This window comes from Muscardinus avellanarius, assembly GCF_963383645.1.
Source record: "Muscardinus avellanarius genome assembly, chromosome: 11".
NCBI classification, from domain to species: Eukaryota; Metazoa; Chordata; class Mammalia; order Rodentia; family Gliridae; genus Muscardinus; species Muscardinus avellanarius.
The window spans coordinates 64,588,770-64,606,839 of record NC_137797.1 but is presented as its reverse complement, the minus strand read 5'-3'; the positions used below and the strand labels follow the sequence as shown (position 1 = coordinate 64,606,839).

At 45.0% G+C, this 18,070-nt stretch overlaps 1 protein-coding gene across 5 annotated transcripts in view; it reads right to left on the bottom strand.

Moving 5' to 3' along the window:
* The window catches only part of SMARCC2 (SWI/SNF related BAF chromatin remodeling complex subunit C2), a gene marked incomplete at both ends in the record, with an annotated part of 39,683 nt that extends 21,815 nt beyond the window's left edge, over nucleotides 1–17,868 (bottom strand). For all 5 annotated transcript variants that reach the window (XM_080706676.1, XM_080706678.1, XM_080706679.1 and 2 more), the window contains 14 exons: nucleotides 115–245; nucleotides 485–522; nucleotides 619–678; nucleotides 2,244–2,368; nucleotides 3,174–3,289; nucleotides 3,387–3,518; nucleotides 4,828–4,903; nucleotides 9,948–10,017; nucleotides 10,267–10,336; nucleotides 12,337–12,429; nucleotides 12,515–12,596; nucleotides 13,035–13,120; nucleotides 15,920–16,039; nucleotides 17,758–17,868. In XM_080706676.1, the coding sequence (XP_080562802.1) occupies nucleotides 115–245; nucleotides 485–522; nucleotides 619–678; nucleotides 2,244–2,368; nucleotides 3,174–3,289; nucleotides 3,387–3,518; nucleotides 4,828–4,903; nucleotides 9,948–10,017; nucleotides 10,267–10,336; nucleotides 12,337–12,429; nucleotides 12,515–12,596; nucleotides 13,035–13,120; nucleotides 15,920–16,039; nucleotides 17,758–17,868 (1,310 nt within the window). The remainder of the gene's footprint in view (nucleotides 1–114; nucleotides 246–484; nucleotides 523–618; nucleotides 679–2,243; nucleotides 2,369–3,173; nucleotides 3,290–3,386; nucleotides 3,519–4,827; nucleotides 4,904–9,947; nucleotides 10,018–10,266; nucleotides 10,337–12,336; nucleotides 12,430–12,514; nucleotides 12,597–13,034; nucleotides 13,121–15,919; nucleotides 16,040–17,757) is intronic.
* Nucleotides 17,869–18,070: the final 202 nt, after the last annotated feature.

Genomic DNA, 18,070 nt, shown 5'->3' with positions numbered 1-18,070 from the left:
CTTGTGTACCTCACTGAGGAATAACTTATTTGGAGAAAGCAGGATGGGAGACAACATAGTGACTCTGGAAGTAGAAAACTTTAAGGACTCAGGGAGAAATTAGAACAGTAATACCTGTTGTAGTCAAACCAGGCAGCGTAGCTAGGAATGATGATGTGGTGGGTCTGTTCGGTCACATTGTCCTCGTGCAGGTCAGGGTTTTTGGTCTGCTCCCCCTTGTTCCCTGTACTGCTCTCATCCTCATCCTACGAGCATGGAGACTGCTGGACACTCCGAATCCCATTACCACTCGCAACCCTCTATTTCTCCCACAGCCCAGGAAAGGGAACTAATGGTGGATAATAGGATGAGTCATCATGGACCCCAGGACTCTGAAGGGGTTGGAGGTTTGAGCAATAGCTAGGATTAGTCTATAGTGGCAGAAGTACTTGATAATCACAAATCAGGATCACTGAGAAGTAGGGCTTCTCTAAAATAACTCTACCTTGCCCGTCGTCTCCATGCTTTCATCCTCCTGTTCATCTGAAAGGGAAAGACAGCAAGATGTAAGGCGAGAGCCCACTGAGGGGAAGAAGAACACCATGGGAAAACCCATCGGGCTGGGGGTCCCCATCTTACCCAGGTCAGTCATGGTGCCACCTTTGACTGGGGCCGACTCTGAGTCCTTCTTAGTATTGACTGCCAGAAGAAAAGGCCGTTTTATCAGACACTGCCAAAATCAAATCCTCACTTCTCCACTGGCAACAGTTCTAGATTTCACTTTTTTTTTTTAATGGTACTGAGGATTTCTTTTTTTTTTTTTTTTTTTTTGGTGGTACTGGTGATAAAACTCAGGGGCTTTCTACCTCTGAGCTACACTCCCAGACCTATTTTATATTTTATTTGAAAACAAGGTCAGCTGGGCATGGTGGCACATGCTTGTAATCCCAGCATTTGGAAGGCTGAGACTGGAGGATCATGGTTCGCGGACAGCCTCAGCTACTTAGTGAGGCCCTCTGCAACTTACTGAAACCCTGTTTCAAAATAAAGAATAAAAAATAGGGCAGGAGGTGTAGCTCAGAGGTCGAATGCCCCTGGGTTCCATCCCCAGACCCACAAAAAAAAAAAAAGAAAACGGTCTCACTAAGTTGCTGAAAGCCTCACTAAGTAGCTGAGGCTGGCTTCAAACCTGCGCGATCCTCCTGTCTCAGCCTCCCAAGCGCTGGGACTACAAGTGTGCGCCACCATGCCTGGCTGGTACTGAGAATTGAACCCAAGGGCATTCTACTTCTGAGCTACACCTCCAGACCTATTTTATTTTTTATTTTGAAACAAGGTCTTACCAGGTTGCTGAGGGCCTCACTAAGTTGCTTTCATCAGCTGTAAACCTGTGACTTTCCTGTTTCAGCCTCCCAAGTACTCAGATTACAGCAATACCTGACTTTATTTTTTATTTTGAAACATGGCCTAAGTATCTGAGGGTCAGAATAAATTGCTGAGTCTGGCCTTGAACCTGTGATTCTCCTGTCTCAGCCTCCCAAGTACTTGGATTACAAGTGTATGTCACTGCACCCAGTGCATATATTTTATAATGGTCTTAAGGTAGTGGTTTAATAGTACATGTAAACCAGATGTGGTGGTGCACACCTGTAATCCCAGTCCTTGGGAGGCTGAGACAAGAGAATTACAGGTTTGAGACCAGCTTCAGCAACTTAGCAAGACTCTCAGCAACCTAGCAAGACCTTGTTTCAAAACAAAATAAAAAATGACAGAAAAAGGGATAGGGTATAGCTCAAAAGTAGAATGCCCCTGGGTTCAATCCCTAGTCAGTTAGTGTGTCTGTCTGTCTGTCTGTCTGTCTGTCTGTCTCTCTCTCTCACACACACACTAAATAAATAAATAAATAAATAAATAAATAAATAAATAAATACTAGTACATGTATGGGGTTAAGGATATAGCTCAGTCGTAGAGTGCTTGCTTATTATGCATGAGATCTTGGGTTGGATCCTCAGCACTCCATTATAAAAAACCAAGAAAAGCAAGTTTGGAGATAACCACTATTAGGTAGAAAGCACATCCACAACTCAGATAGGGATCGAAAGTGAGGGGATTCTCCATCAGAATGAGAACAATTTCATAACCAGCTACACTGAAGGGAAGGTTACTGAAGCTAGATCTGGGAAATCAGCCCACTCAGGAGTTAGGCACAACAGAGGTGGAACAGGGCGTGGATATGAGTCCCAGGAGTTTGGCCAGGCCATACCTGTTTTGGGCAGTGTCACCTCTTCTACATTGGGGACTGGAGAGGGCTCGTCCATGTCTTTTGTCAGGTCTTCTTGCTCCTCTTCTCTGTGGCCACGCTTTGACTTGGTGTAAGGTGTTGAGGGACTGGGAAGAAAAGAGTAAAAGAGAACCTGGTCTGCCGGGCGTGGTGGCGCACGCTTGTAATCCCAGCATTCGGGAGGCTGAGACCTGGAGGATCGCGGTTCACGGACAGCCTCAGCTACTTAGTGAGGCCCTCTGCAACTCAGTGAGACCCGGTTTCAAAATAAAGAATAAAAAGTAGGGCAGGGGATGTAGCTCGGAGGTCGAATGCCCCTGGGTTCCATCCCCAGACCCGCAAAAAAAAAAAAAAAGAGAGAACCTGGTCATCCTTGCACAGGAGCCCCTGGAAGTTGAGGTTCAAGGGCAGGGAAACAAGAAAGAATCTCAAAGGTACAGCTGAGCAGAAAGAGGCAACAATAACTGCAGAGTAATGGGAAGTGGCAAAAGCTTTGTTTGGTGATTAAGCGCTCTTTTAGTTTACTGATGGCTGAGACTACAACTAACAACTGGGAAGCTAAAGATGACCTCATTCAAGCCAGGTGTGGTGGTGCACACCTGCAACCCCAGACAGGAAGATCAAGGGTTCAAGGACAGCCTCAGCAAGTAGTGAGACTCTCTTCAATAATGCAAGAAGACAATGTTTCAAAATAAAAAAAGAAAGCTACTAGATATAATGCCCCTGGTTTCAAGCTTCAGTACCACACACACACACACACACACACAAAAATTACCTCATCCTCCTCTGGACACCTGTGGTATATGGCAACTCACATCAGGGCCCAGTTATTATGGGAAGGGATTTATCCTTCCTTCTTTTGACATGATATGAAGAGAATGTGAATATGGGGGAAGTTAGGGGCAGGCTTACCCTTTTTTAGCATTTTTCTTCTTAGCTTCTGGGGTCGGTGAAGGAGAGGGAGAGCGTTTCCTCTTCTTATAGTTGCCCCCCTTCTTGTCTCGTCGATCTGAATCTGGGCTGTTCACCTGCAAAGTACAGAATTGGGACAAATGTCAGTCTACAATCCTCAGTGAAGACTTCTGAGATTTAAGCTAAGGGTTCCAAGAAGAACAGGATTTTGACCTCATCTGTCAATGTCTTAGCTGAAATCTTCTTCCGGCGGGAGACAGGGTTTTTGTCATCATTTACTTCATAATCTTCCTCATTCATCCATTCATTGAAGGTGTCTGTGTCCAGGATCCACTTAGCATGAACCTAAAGTACAAAAACAGACCATGCTAGAGAGAACCTAGAAGTCATATCTCTGTCTAGGTGTTTTTTTTCTTTTTCTTTTCTTTTTTTGCGGTACTGGTGATGGAACTCAGGGGCATTCTACCTCTGAGCGACACCCCCGGCCCTATTTTTTATCCTTTACTTATTTTTTGTGTGTGGTACTGGGGATGGAGCACAGGGGCTTATACCTCTGGGATACACTCTCAGACCTATTTTATATTTTTATTTGGAAACAGGGTCTCACTAAGTGCTGACAGCCTCACTAAGTGACTATGGCCGGCTCTGAACCCCTGTGATCCTCCTGTCTCAGCCTCCCAAATACTGGGATTACAAATATGCACCGCCACACCCATTATTTATTTATTTATTTATTTATTTATTTATTTATTTATTTATTTGTGGTTCCTGGGATGGTACCCAGGGGTATTCGACCTCCACACTTAACCCCCTGCCCTATTTTTTCTTTTTTTTTTTTTTTTGGAGGGTCTGGGGATAAAACCTAGGGGCATTTGACCTCTGAGCTACACCTCTGCCCTATTTTTATTCTTTTATTTTTTTATTTTTATTCTTTTATTTTGAAACCAGGTCTCACTAAGTTGCAGAGGGCCTCACTAAGTAGCTGAGGCTATCTGCGAACCGCAATCCTCCAGTCTCGGCCTCTCAAATGCTGGGATTACAAGTTTGCACCACCACACCTGGCTCTATTTTTTATTCTTTGAAACCGGGTCTCAATGAGTTGTAGAGGGCCTCACTAAGTAGCTGAGGCTGTCCGTGAACCACGATCCTGCAGTCTCAGTCTCCCGAATGCTGGGATTACAACTGTGCACCACCATGCCCAGCTTATTCTTTATTTTAAAACAGGGTCTCACTGAGTTGCAGGGTCTCATTACATAGCTGAAGAAGCTGTCATCGAACCATGATCCTCCAGTCTCAGCCTCCCAAATGCTGGGATTACAATTGTACGCCACCACACCCAGCTTTGTCTAGGGTTTTTTCTTTTTTGCGGGTCTGAGGATGGAACCCAGGGGCATTCTACCACTGAGCCACACCCTCTGCCCTATATTTTTATTCTTTATTTTGAAACCGGGTCTCACTGAGTTGCAGAGGGCCTAAGTAGCTGAGGCTGTCCGCAAACCGCAATCCTCCAGTCTAAGCCTCCTGAATGCTGGGATTACAAGTGTGCGCCACCATGCCCAGTGTCTAGGGTTTTTTTAACAGAAAAACTGCTCTACCTCTATAGTAGTTTGGTCCCAGCATTCTTCCTGGGGAAGAGGGTAGAAAAAATACTCACCTTCCTAGGTTTTTCAGGAGTTGGAGCATCTTCCACAGATGCTTCAATTTCACTGGCTGGGATCCAAGTATCATAACTGCAAAGAAAAATTAAGTGTGAAGTACAATCAATAAGATGACATTGTAAAAAAGTACAAAAATTACCTTTTCCTTTCACAAAAAGTATAGAGTTTTTGGCTCATTTTTTAGTAAAATTATTTTTCCAATTAATATTGGGATTTATTAATTTTTTTTTTTTGCAGTACTGGGGCTGGAACCCAGGGGCATTCAATCACCGAGCTAAACCCCAGCCCTACTTTTAAGTTTTTAATTTGCACACGTGTGTGTGTGTGTGTGTGTGTGTGTGTGCGCGCGCGCGCGCGCATGGTACTGGGACCCAGGGGTATTGTACCTCCAAGCTATACCCCCAGCACTAATTTTTAGTCTTTAAAAAATTTTTTTTGAAAAAGGGTCTCTACCAGGTCTCTATTAGGTATATATAGCACAATTTTGTGATCCATTCCTATTGATGGACACCTAGACTTATTTTTGAAACATCATCTTAAAGCTGGGCTTGGTGACAAACAGCTTGAGAGAATCATAGGTTCAAGTACTTGAGAGGATCAAAGATTCAAGGACAGCCTCAATAAGTAGTGAGACTCTCATCAACCTAGCGAGTCCCTGTTTCAAAATAAAAATAAAATGGAACTGGAGGTGTATCTTGGAGGTAGAATGCTTCTGGGAGCCAGGCACAATGGAGCATGGTAATCCCAGGGCTGGGGGAGTAGCTCGGAGGTCAAATGCCCCTGGGTTCCATCCCTAGACCTGAAAAAAAAAAGAAAGAAAGAAAGAAAGAAAGAAAGAAAGAAAGAAAGAAAGAAAGAAAGAAAGGAAGGAAGGAAGGAAGGAAGGAAGGAAGGAAGGAAGGAAGAAAGAAAGAAAGAAAGAATAAAAAGCTGGGCGTGGTGGTGTACATTTGTAATCCCAGCATTTGGGAGGCTGAGACAGGAGGACTGTAGGGTTCATGGCCAGCCTCAGCTACTTAGTGAGGCCCTTTGCAACTCAGTGAGACTGTTTTAAAATAAAGAATAAAAAATAAGGCTAGGCCTAGGTGTGGTGGTAGATGCTTGTAATCCCAGCATTCGGGAAGCTGAGACAGGAGGATCATGGTTCGCGGCCAGACTCAGCTACTTGTGAGGCCCTTCTGCTTCAAAATAAGGGATAAAAAATAGGTCTGTAGTGGAGCACAGAGGCAGAATGCCCCTGGGTTCCATCATCAGTACTGCCAAAAACAAAAAAAGAGGGGGGGGGGGTAGCTCAAAGATAGAATGTCCCTGGGTTCCATTCTCAGTACTCCAAAAAAACAAAAACAAAAACAAAAAAAGCCTGTGATCTTTCTGTGTCAGCCTCCCAAGCACTAGTATTATAGGCGTTTGGCACCATGCCCAGCTTAGATGTTATTCTGTTGTCATTTTATGGTACTGGGGATTGAATCCATGGCCTCACAAGCTAGACTTCGACTCTTTAGATATTATTTTTTCTTCTATTTTTCCATTTCTTTAAGATGGAGTCTTTCTATGTTGCTCAGACTGGCCTTGAACTCCTGGACTCAAGTGATCCTCCTGCCTTGGTTTTCAGAGTACATGGACTATATATGCATGCTACTGTGCTTGGCCTACATGTTACTTTTTGTTATTATTATTATTATTATTATTATTTTTTTTTTTTTTTTTTTTTTTTTTTTTTTTTTGTGTGTGTGTGGTACTGTGAATGGAACCCAGGGGCCTTCTACCTCCAGGCTACAGTCCCAGACCTATTTTATATTTTATTTGGAAACAGGGTCTCTGAGGCTGACTTCGAATCTGCGTGATCCTCCTGTCTTGCGAAGAACCCAGGGGCCTTCTACCTCTGGGCTACACTCCCAGACCTATTTTATATTTTATTTGGAAATAGGGTCAGCTGAGGCTGGCTTCAAACCTGCACGATCCTCCTGTCTCAGCCTCCCAAGCGCAGGGACTACAAGCGTGTGCCACCAGGCCCGGCTATATCCACCTATATTTTTTTTATTTATTTATTTATTTATTTATTTATTTATTTATTTATTTATTTATTTATTTATTTTTGCGGGTCTGGGGATAGAACCCAGAAGCATTTGCCCTCCGAGCTACACCCCCTGTCTGCAAACAATCCTCTGGTCTCAGCCTCCCGAATGCTGGGATTACAGTGTTTGCCACCACGCCGGGTTTATTTCATATCACTTTAAAAGGCTATATAAGCCGGGCGTAGTGGTGCATGCTTGTAATCCCCGCGCTTGGGAGGCTGAGACAGGAGGATCACACGGGTTCAAAGCCAGCCTTAGCTACTTAGTGAAGCTTTCAGCAACTTAGTGAGGCCCTGTTTCCAAATAAAGTATAAAAAAGGTCTGGGAGTATAGCCTGGAGGTAGAAAGCCTCTGGGTTCCACCGCTAGTACCACCAAAAAAAAAAAAAAAAAGGCTATATAATACTAACAGTAGATGCACAAATTTGCTGAAACATTTTCCAATTGTCAGACTGTTTTAATAGTTACTTATCAAAACTTAAGACTGTGAATCCTGCCGGGCGTGGTGGCGCACACTTGTAATCCCTGTGCTTGGGAGGCGGAGACAGGAGGATTGTGCAGGTTCGAAGACAGCCGTGCTGGCTTAAGAGACCCTGTTTCCAAATAAAAAGTATAAAAAAAATAGGTCTGGGAGTGTAGCCCGGAGGTAGAAGGGCTTCCAGGAACCCCAGTACCACCACCAAAAAAAAAGACTGAATCCTAGGACTTGGGAGGCTGAGACAGGAGGATTACAGGTTCACAGCAAGCCCTAGCTACTTATTGAAGCCCTCTGCAACTTAGTGAGACCCTGCTTCAAAAAAAAGAATAAAAAATCAGGCGGGGTAAGCCGGCCATGCTGGCGCACACTTGTAATCCCTGCGTTTGGGAGGCTGAGACAGGAGTATCGTGCAAGTTCGAAGCCAGCCTCGGCTGGCTTAAGAGACCCTGTCTCCAAATAAAATATAAAATAGGTCTGGGAGTGTAGCCCAGAGGTAGAGGGTCCCTGGGTTCCATCCACAGTACCACCAAAAAAAAAAAAAAAAAAAACAGGCGGGGAGTAGAGCGCTCAGAGGTAGAATGACCCTGGCTTCTATCCCTGGTACCACACATACACAGAAGAACTTGGAGTGAAGCTCAGTGCCACAGCATATGTTTAGAATGCACAAGACTCTGGGTTCAGTTTCTAGCACCCCCACACACACTCACATACCCTAAATCCATTTAGACTAAGTCTTGTCCAATATTTAAGTCTCTCCCATAACAGAGGATTCATACAATAAGTAGGAGAACAAATTAACTGACCTAAAAATAACTCCAAAAGAGTCCCTATTTTATTTTTTCCCCCCAGTTCTGGGGATCAAGCACAGATGCTGGGCAAATATTCTTTCATTGAGCTACAGCCCAGTCCTCTTTATTTACTGATTGATTGATTGATTTTTGTGGCAACAGGGATTAAACCCAGGAGCATTCTACCTCTGAGCTAAACCCCCAGCCCTATTGTAATTTTTTCTTTTGGTGGCACCAGAGATTGAACCCAGGGGTTATTCTATCTCTGAGCTACACTCCCGCAAACCCTATTCTTTTTTTTTGGGGGGGTGGGTGGTACTGGGGATGGAACCTGGGGCATTCTATTTCTGAGCTACACCGCAGCCTTTTTTTTTTTTTTTTTTTTTCATTTTGAAAGAGGGTCTCACTAATTTTCAAAAGATCTCACTAAGTAGCTGAGGTTGTGTGCCAACTGCGATCCTCTGGTCTCAGCCTCCCAAATGCTGGGATTACAAGTGTGCACCACGCCCAGCTTCCTATTTTCTTCATTTGTAGAAAAGAATCTCACTAAGTTGCAGAGGGCCTAAGTAAGCTAAGGCTGGCTGCAAATCTGCAATCCTCCTATCTCAGTCTCCAAGTACTGGAATTACAAGCATGGGCCACCACATCTGGCAACCCTATCCTTTTTATTTATTTCTGCTTGTTTTTTGTGGCATTAGAGATGGAACCCAGGGGCATTCTACTTCTGAGCTACATCCCCCCGGCCCTATTTTATTTTTATTGTTTTTATTTTTTTTAGATTTTTTATTTTTCAGTACTGGGGATGGAACCCAGGGGGATTCTACCTCTGAGCTATAACCCCAGCCCTATTTTTTATTCTTTATTTTGAAAGAGTCTCACTGAGTTTCAAAGGGCCTCACTATGTAGCTGAGGTTGCCCGCAAACTGCTATCCTCCTGTCTTAGCCTCCCAAATGCTCGGATTACAAGCATGCACCACCACGTCTGGCGATTATTTTATTTTTTATTTTTATTTATTTATTTTCGTGGTACTAGGGATGGAACCCAGGGGCATTCTACCTCCAAGCTACACCTCCAGCCCTATTTTTATTTTATTTTTTTGGTACGGGGGATGGAACCCAGGGCATTCTACCTCCGAGCTACACCCCCAGCTCTATTTTTTATTCTTTATTTTGAAACAGGGTCTCACTGATCCTCCTGTCTCAGCTTCCCAAATGCTGGGATTACAAGTGTGTGCCACCATGCCGGGCTTATTTTATTTTGGTGGTACTGGGGGTGAAACCCAGGGGTTTTGCTACCTCCGGGCTATACTCCCAGACCTATTTTATATTTTATTTGGAAACAGGGTCTCACTAAGTTGCTGAGAGCCTCACTAAGTAGCTGAGGCTGGCTTTGAACCTGTGTGTTCCTCTTGTCTCAGCCTCCCAAGCGCTGGGATTACAAGCGTGTGTCACCACGCCCAGCTGGGCTTTTTATTTTTATTTTTAAACACGGCCTCACTAATTGCTGAGACTGTTCTGGAAACTGTGATCCTCTGTCTCAGCCTCCCAAGTACTAGAGATTATAAGCCTGGCTTACTTTTATTTTGAGACAGGGTCTTGCTAAGGTGCTCAGGATGACCTCAAACTTATGATCCTATTATTGCAGCCTCCCAAGTAGTTGGGTTTACAGGAGTTTGTCACTGTCCCTGGCTAAGAGTGCTTCTTGCTCTGCTTGATGTTCTGAGGCTTCTGGCTCTGGCTCTCCTACTTAAACCATCCCCAGGAACCCATCCTCACCTGTCAGGATAGTAGCCCCAGTGCAGAAGAACCTGCTTATCCCTCTTCATGACTGGTCGTACCCATTCCTCTGGGGATAGAGACAGAAAAGAGAGAGAGGTAAGTTAAATATTAAAACACAAAAAATAACTCTGGACAAAAGCCTAACTAAGCACTATTGTATTACAGCAAGGGACTTGGTAATAGAAACTTAAGACAGGAGACAGGAGGAGGATTCATGGTTGAGAAAAAAGCCCCAGAGCTTCATGGTGAAATGAGCAGCCCTCCAATTCCTGGTCCAAGCTATTCACAGCATTGGCCAGGAAAACCCTGGTCTCACCCTCTTCTAGATTCCCCGGTACAGGATACACAACATGAGAGGCATTGTTCTTGTCCTCAGTGACTGTTCCCTGGAACAGAGAAGAAGGTAAATAGTCTCATTTGATTTACTCTTTGATATAAATAAACCAAAATAAGATGTTACCACACACTTATCTTCCTAATCATATTTTGCTTAGAGTGGTATTAAAGTCAGTGTGTATTCTCTAGCACTTCAGATAAGTAGAGGAAAAAACTGGGGTTATTCTTTTTTTTTTTTTTTTTTTGCAGGTCTGGGCACGGAACCCAGGGGCATTTGACCTCTGAGGTACACCCTCTGCCCTATTCTTTATTCTTTTTTTTTTTTTTTGGCAGTTCTGGGATGGAACCCAGGGGCATTCAACCTCCGAGCTACACACCATGCCCTATTTTTTTTTTTTAATAGGGTCTCACTGAGTTGCAAAGGGCCTCACTAAGTAGCTGAGGCTGTCTGTAAACTACGATCCTCCAGTCTCAGCCTCCCAAATGCTGGGATTGCAAGCATGCACCACCATGCCTGGCAAGAGCTGGCGTTATGCTAATGAAGAAAATTCAAAGAAGTAAATACTAGTAAAGATAATCCTCTGAATAGATAATAGATACATGGGCTTTTTTTTTTTTCACAGTACTGGGGATGGAACTTGGGGGGGCATTTTATCTCCAAGCTACACCATCAGCCCTATTTTTTATTTTGAAATAGGGTCTCACTAAGATGAGGAGGGCCTAAATTGCTGAGACTGGCTGCAAACCTGCAATCCTCTTGTTTTAGCCTACCAAGTACTGGAATTATAAGCGTCACCACACTTGGCTACATCAGAAATTTTTTTACTGTGGCACTGGGGATTAAGCCCAGGGACATTTTACCTCTGAGCTACACCCCCAGACCTATTTTAATTTTGAAATGGTCTTGCTAGGTTGACGAGAATCTCACTACCTGCTTAGGTTGTCCTTAAACCTGTGATCCTCCTGTCTCAGCTTCCCAAGTACTGGGATTATAAGCATGGGTCACAACTGGTTCTACACCAGACATTTATTTATTTGCTTACTGCAGTACTGGAGATGAAACCCAGGGGCATTCTACCTCCAAGCTATATCCCACCCCTATTTTTAATCTTTATTTTGAAACAGGGTTTCAATGAGTTGCAAAGGGCCTCACTAAGTAGCTGAGGCTGGCTGCAAACACAGATCCTCCTGCCTCAGCCTCCCAAATGCTGGGATTACAAGCGTGCACCACCACCACCACACCCGGCTTACACCAGACATTTAGAGGCAAATATATCCAGGTGTGGTAGTGCATACTTGTAATCCTAGTAATTGGGAGACTGAGACAAGGGATCCAAGGTTCAAGGGCAGCCTCAGCAAGCAGTGAGACTTAGGAAACTCTGTTGCCAAATAAGAAATAAAATAGGGCTGGGGTATAGCTCAGAGGTAGAATGCCCCTGGGTTCAATCCCCAGTACCCAAAAAAAAAAAAAAAAAAAAAAAGTCAAATGTATATTATCAATGACATTTGCTTGTTATTACAAAGTCCCAAGGAGCAAATCTGAAATCTGGCAATCTAATGGAAGTGGATGCTTCCTTCACTCCCATCCAATGCAGTCTCTAGGAACAGAAATCCGAACCTGTCAGGACTGGGAAAAAGCAGAAGCAGATAGGAAAAGAGAGACTCAAGGCTTTAGTGCAGTCTTTGCCAAGTACAGAGATCCACCTACGTAGTAGAAAACATGGTACTTCAAATCTGCTTCTTGGTATAGAAAGCACATGGAGCCAGGCGTGGCGGCGCACGCTTGTAATCCCAGCATCTGGGAGGCTGAGTCAGGAGTATCACGGTTCGCAGACAGCCTCAGCTACTTAGTGAGGCCCTTTGCAACTCAGTGAGACCCTGTTTCAAAATAAAGAATAATAAAAAAAATATAGGGCAGGGGGTGTAGCTCGGAGATTGAATGTCCCTGAGTTCCATCCCCAGACCCACCAAAAAAAAAAAAAGAAAAGGAAAGGAAAAGAAAAGAAAGCACATGGAAAAAAGTCATGGAATTTCTGGCCTGCCTACTCACCTGGTGTCTCTTGATAATGTCTTTTAATTTCCCTAGTAGTTTGGGCTCAATTTCTGGGCACAGAAAAATGTTAGGTCGAGACAAGCAATTATTCTGTGGGGGGAAGAAACAGACACTAAGGTTATGGGAAAGGAGCATATTGGATTCTCATTGAGGAAAGGGAGTTCCTGAGTATTACCTGCACCAAAGACTTCTCAATGGTCATGAACATTTCTACATTGCGGTCCATGCGTGATGGATTCTGAAAATCATAACGCCTCCTTGTGAAGAGACAATAATCTAGTGAGTGAGGGAGCTTATATTTGGGAATAAGGTAAGGGTATGTGACTTTTCAGAGGTAATCCCTGATAACAGCTATTGCCAAAATCAGCTGGAATTTGGGGTTTCTAATCTCAATTCCATGAATCTCTTTGTGCTTAATCTTAACAAAAGGACAAAGAAATGCTTGAGATGCCAACCTAAGAATCCACTTTCCTTGGCAACACACACACTGATATACACATGCACACCCACACTCACTACTCATGCTTAGAGGCTATTTTGGCTCTGATTCCTAACTATTTTTCTGACTGACCTATCAAAGTAAGAGACACATAGAATTTCCATCTATGTTGTCCCATCCAAAAAAGACCAAGAAAATCATAATGGGGGTTTCTCTATAAACAAAATATAAGAAGCATAGGAAGAAGGCATCTTACCATCCCTGGTCACTTTTGAATTTGTAGGCAGCTGCAAGTATGTGACATAATGAACCTCCAGCTTTGAAATCTAGGAAACATTTGATCTACAAAAGCCAGACAGGGAAGAGGTACATGAGAGTAACATTGTAAATACTCTTAACACTTCAAAATCCTTTTTACAATCTGGCATCATGGCACATCTTTGTAATCCCAATACTCAAACAGAAGGATCACAGGTTCCAGGTCAACCTCAGAAACTTAGTAAGGTCCTCTGCAAATTAATGACACCTTGATCAAAATAATTAAATAAATAAATAGGGCTGGGGGTTTAAATCCCATACTGAATCAATCTTCCTCTTTTTTTTTTTTTTTTTTGGTGCTACTGGGGTTCCTGGAAACCCTTTTACCTCTGGGCTACACTTCCAGACTTATTTATTTATTTATTTATTTATTTATTTATGGTCTGGGGATGGAACCCAGGGACATTCGACCTCCAAGCTACACCCCCTGCCCTATTTTTTATTCTTTATTTTGAAACAGGGTCTCATTAAGTTGTGGACGGCCTCACTAAGTAGCTGAGGCTGTCCGTGAACCGTGATCCTCCAGTCTCAGCCTCCTGAATGCTGGGATTACAAGTGTGTGCCACCATGCCCAGCTCCCAGACATATTATATATATATATATATATATATATATATATATATATATATATTTATTTTTTTTTTTTTTTTTTTAAACAGGGTCTCTTAAGCCAACAAGGCTGGCTTCAAACCTGTGCAATCCTCCTGTCTCTGCCTCCCAAGCATGGGGATTACAAGCATGCACCACCACGCCTGGCAATCTTCCTCTTAATATTAGAATTCTTTTTGGTAGTACTGGGGACTGAACCCCGAGGTACATCTCCAGCCCTTTTTATTTTATTTTTGTTTTGAAAAAAAGTCTTGCTTGATTACTGAGTTTTGCCAGCCCTGGTGGTGCACACTTGTAATTCCAGCATTTGGAAGGCTGAGAGAAGAGGATCGTAGTTTGAGGACAGCCTCAGCTATTTAGTGAGGCCCTTTGCAACTCAGTGAGATCCTGTTTCAAAATAAAGAAAAAATATTAGGGCTGAGGGTGTAGCTCAGAACACCCCTGGTTCTCATTCCCAGTACCACCAAAAAAAAAAAAAAAAGAAAAAGAAAAAAAGAAAAGGATTACTGAGAGTCTCATTACTTGCTGAGGCTATCCTTGAACTCGTGATCCTTCTGTCTCAGCCTCCCAAACACTAGGATTACAAGTATATGCTACCACAACAGCTCTAAAGCTAAAATTCTTTAATCTTTGTGCCATTATATCATCTGATCTGGAAGAAGAAAAAGAAACCAATATTCATAAAGCATCACCTTGTGCTAATCATATTGGAAAAAAATATTTGCGGTATTGGGGATTGAACTCAAGTGCATACCTCTGAGCTACATCCCCAGTCCTATTTTTATTCTTTATTTTAAATTAAGGTCCTCGTTAAGTAGAGGCTGACTGCGAATCTGGAAACCTATCTCAGCCTCTCAAATACCTGGATTACAACCACACCCAGCCTATTGCAAAAATTCTTTTTTTTTGGTACTTGGGATGGAACCCAGGGGCATTCTACCTCCAAGCTCACCCCCCAGCCCTATTTTTTAGCCTTTATTTTGAAACAGGGTCTAAGTTGTGGACGGTCTCACTAAGTAGCTGAGATTGTCTGCAAACCTCGATCCTCCTGTCTCAGCCTCCCAAATACTGGGATTATAAGTGTGCATCACCATGCCTGACTGCAAAAATCCTATAAGGTACAAGTATTATTCCCATCTAGAGATGAAGGAACCAAGACTCATAAAGGTTGTATAAAACCACAGAACCATCAAGTGGCAAAGCCAGGATCTGAACACAAACCTGTGCAAATCCAAATCTAAGACCCTTGTAACTATACCTCATGAGAGACTTATGGACTGAGCCCAGACACTTTCAGGTAACTTGTTCCACAAGTTATTACTAAGGAAATGGTAACTCAGGGACTAGGCCAACCTAGTAATACCCTGACAAAAGATAGAGATGGTAGGTAATAACATAAATCTAAAAAATAAATTTAAAAAATAGGGCTAGGGGTATAGCTTGGAGGTAGAATGCCCCTGGGTTCCATCCCCAGCACTACACACACACACACAAAAAAAAAATTGTTTTCTGGTACTGGGTTTGAACCCAGGGGCATTATACCTCCAAGCTATATCTACAGCCCTATTTTTTTATTTTTATTTTGAAACAAGATTTCATTAGATTAATGAGAGTCTCACTACTGTCTGAAGCTGTCCTCAAAGTTGTGATACTCCAATCTCAGCCTCCCAAGTACTGGGCTTACAACATGAACCACCACACACAGCTACAATTATTTCGCTTTTAAGTTTTTATTTTGTAATACTGTGGAGTGAACCCAGAGGCCCTCTACCACTGAGCTACATCCCCATCCCATGACCCCATATTGAGACAAGGTCTTGCTAAGTTGCTGAGCTGACCCAGAACTTAAAATCCTACTACCTCAGCCTTCTCCTATGTTGGTGGGATTATAGGCATGCTCCACTGTGCCCGGTGAGACTTACAAATTTGTGTCTGTGTGTGTGTTGGGGAGGGAAAGCTTGGGAATTAAACTCAGAGGTATTCTACCTCTGAGCTGCACCCCCAGCCCTTTTTACTTTTTGATTAGAAACAGGGTCTCACTAGGTTGCTAAGAGTCTTGCTAAGTTGCTTAGGCTGGTCTTGCAATTCTCCTGTCTCAGCCTCCCAAATACTGAGATCACAGGCATGTGCCATCACACCCCACTTACAAATATTTTTTACAAATACAACTCCCTCCCCAGTTTGGTAGACTCCTCCCCTTGCTTTTGCACTCACCGGCAGTTTAGTTAGCGGTGCATTGCTGACGTGTTTGCCAAAAACTTCTTCCTGAAATTGTAGTAACTGTACAACCAGGCTAGATAGGGACTTGTTGGTAGGTGGCTCAGCTTGTATATACTGGGGAAATAGAAAGGAAAGAAAAACAGACCCCAGGTAAACTGTCTACTATCTTCCGTATTTCTTTCCCAGGGGCTCTGGAAAATAAAGGTGGAGAAAATAATGCCTTTTTCCTCTACATGTCTGGTATCTATAAAAAGTCTTTTGGAAGGGAGGTTCTGGAAATCCCTAAACAGAAAGCTAATTTCTGCTGTTACCAGCTCAGGCTGCCAGGTAAGGTACTGCTTCATGATGTACACCCTGAAATTGGAGTTATAGGACCCTGTTCTCTTGGCACCTGATCTCCAGCCAACAGTGCTGAGGATTGTAAAATTCTGAAGGTTTATGGAGTTCAGGCCAGGGAAGCAACACCCCTGAGAGGCTCTAAGTGAAACAACAGTATATTTCTTGAGGAAGCTTTGTGGAAAGCAATGATTTCCCCCACACAGCCTAAAGAGAAGGAGCAAGCGAGGTAGAGTAAGCTGAAGGAGAAGGAGGATGTCCATTTTGCTTTTGATAGAACTAAACAGGAATATCTTCATAGGTCCTCCTAGCTGGGAAGGACCATCTATTACCCAGCCTGAAGAGGGACAGCAAGACAACATCTATCTTTTCTGAGGAAACTATGTAAGCCAAGCAACCCTGGGCCTTCTTGAACATTTCCACATTCTGCTCCCTAGTACCAAGCCTTCTGTTCCAATTTAAAACTGAGCTAGGAAGCTAACTTTCTCTTTACCTTTTGACCCTTGTTTCTTCCACCCTAATCTCAGGGAAGAGGGCACCTCTCAGTGGGAGGTGTAAAGAGATCTGTGAAGGGAAAGGTAAATGACAAAGAGCTAAGAGCGAAAGCTGAACCAGGTCACAGACTGTCAATCCCCTCAGGGCCAGACACTAAGCCCCTAGACTGGTCTCCCTTCAAAAGGTCAAAGGTAAAAGCCTGGGAACCGGAGCTCATGCTGGGGGTACAGACAAGCCACAGACCCAGCAGCTGTTTGTCAGGATCCTGACACCTAGACGGACCCCGCAGGGTGGCAGGACGGGCTCGTAACCAGGATCAGTGGGGAGTTTTCCCAAACTGCCCATCACATCTCTTGCAGGCTGCAAAGCTGGGCAGGAAGCACTGGGGAGCCTAAAGCCAGGAGAGAGAACCCCTAACTGGGGGTAGTGAAAAGGAAGAGAGGCAGGCCATCTCCAGAAAAAAACCAGGCCTAGACACAAAGAAGACATCAGGAAGAGGTTTGCTAAAGAGACAGATAAGGCTTCTTGAACCCTTTTGTTTGCTACCTTATTATCTTCAGTTACTGGGTGGGGAGGTGAGGGGTTCGAGATAAAGAGCTCATCCTTGCCTCGGGACCCCAACCCAAAGCTATGCAAGCGAGGCGAGGTTGCAGGGTGACTTCTTTGTGAAGCGGAGAAATGGATCGCGAAGGGGCCGCTACCCAGAAACTCCCGGCGGACTCGGTCCCCAGCGGGGTTCCGCGGCCCCGGCGGGAGGCGGGGCGGCGGCGGCGGCGACAGGTGAGCGGGTGGGGACCCTCTGCGGGCGAAGGGCGGCCGGGCCTGGGGGCCGTCTACGCCCCCGGCTCGCCGCCTCTCGGAACACAAAGCGCCGGAGGCCGCGGCCGCGCGCGGGGCTCGGCGGCCGGGCGGGCGGCGGGCGGCGCGGGGCGCGGGGCGCGGGGGGCCGGGCGGGCGGACCCGGCGGCGCGCGGCCTTTGTCCCGCCCCCGGCCCGCGTACCTTCTTGTAGTTCTTGCCGAGCCAGAGCCGCACGTTGTCGAACTGGGTCACGGTGTCCGCGGCCTCGTAGTACTTCACGTTGGGGCCGCCGTCCTTCTTCCGCACCGCCATCTTCTCGGGCTCGGGCCCCGCCGCCGCCGCCGCCGCCGCCGCCCGCCCCGCTCCGCTCAGCTCCCGCCTCCCGCCGCCGCCGCCCGCCTCCCGCTCCGCCCGCGCCGCCCGGCCCGCGCAGCGCCCCCTGCCGGCGCCCGCCGCCGCCGCCCCGCGGGCCTGGCCTCGATCGCGCGGGCCCCGGCCGCGGCCTCCATGCCGG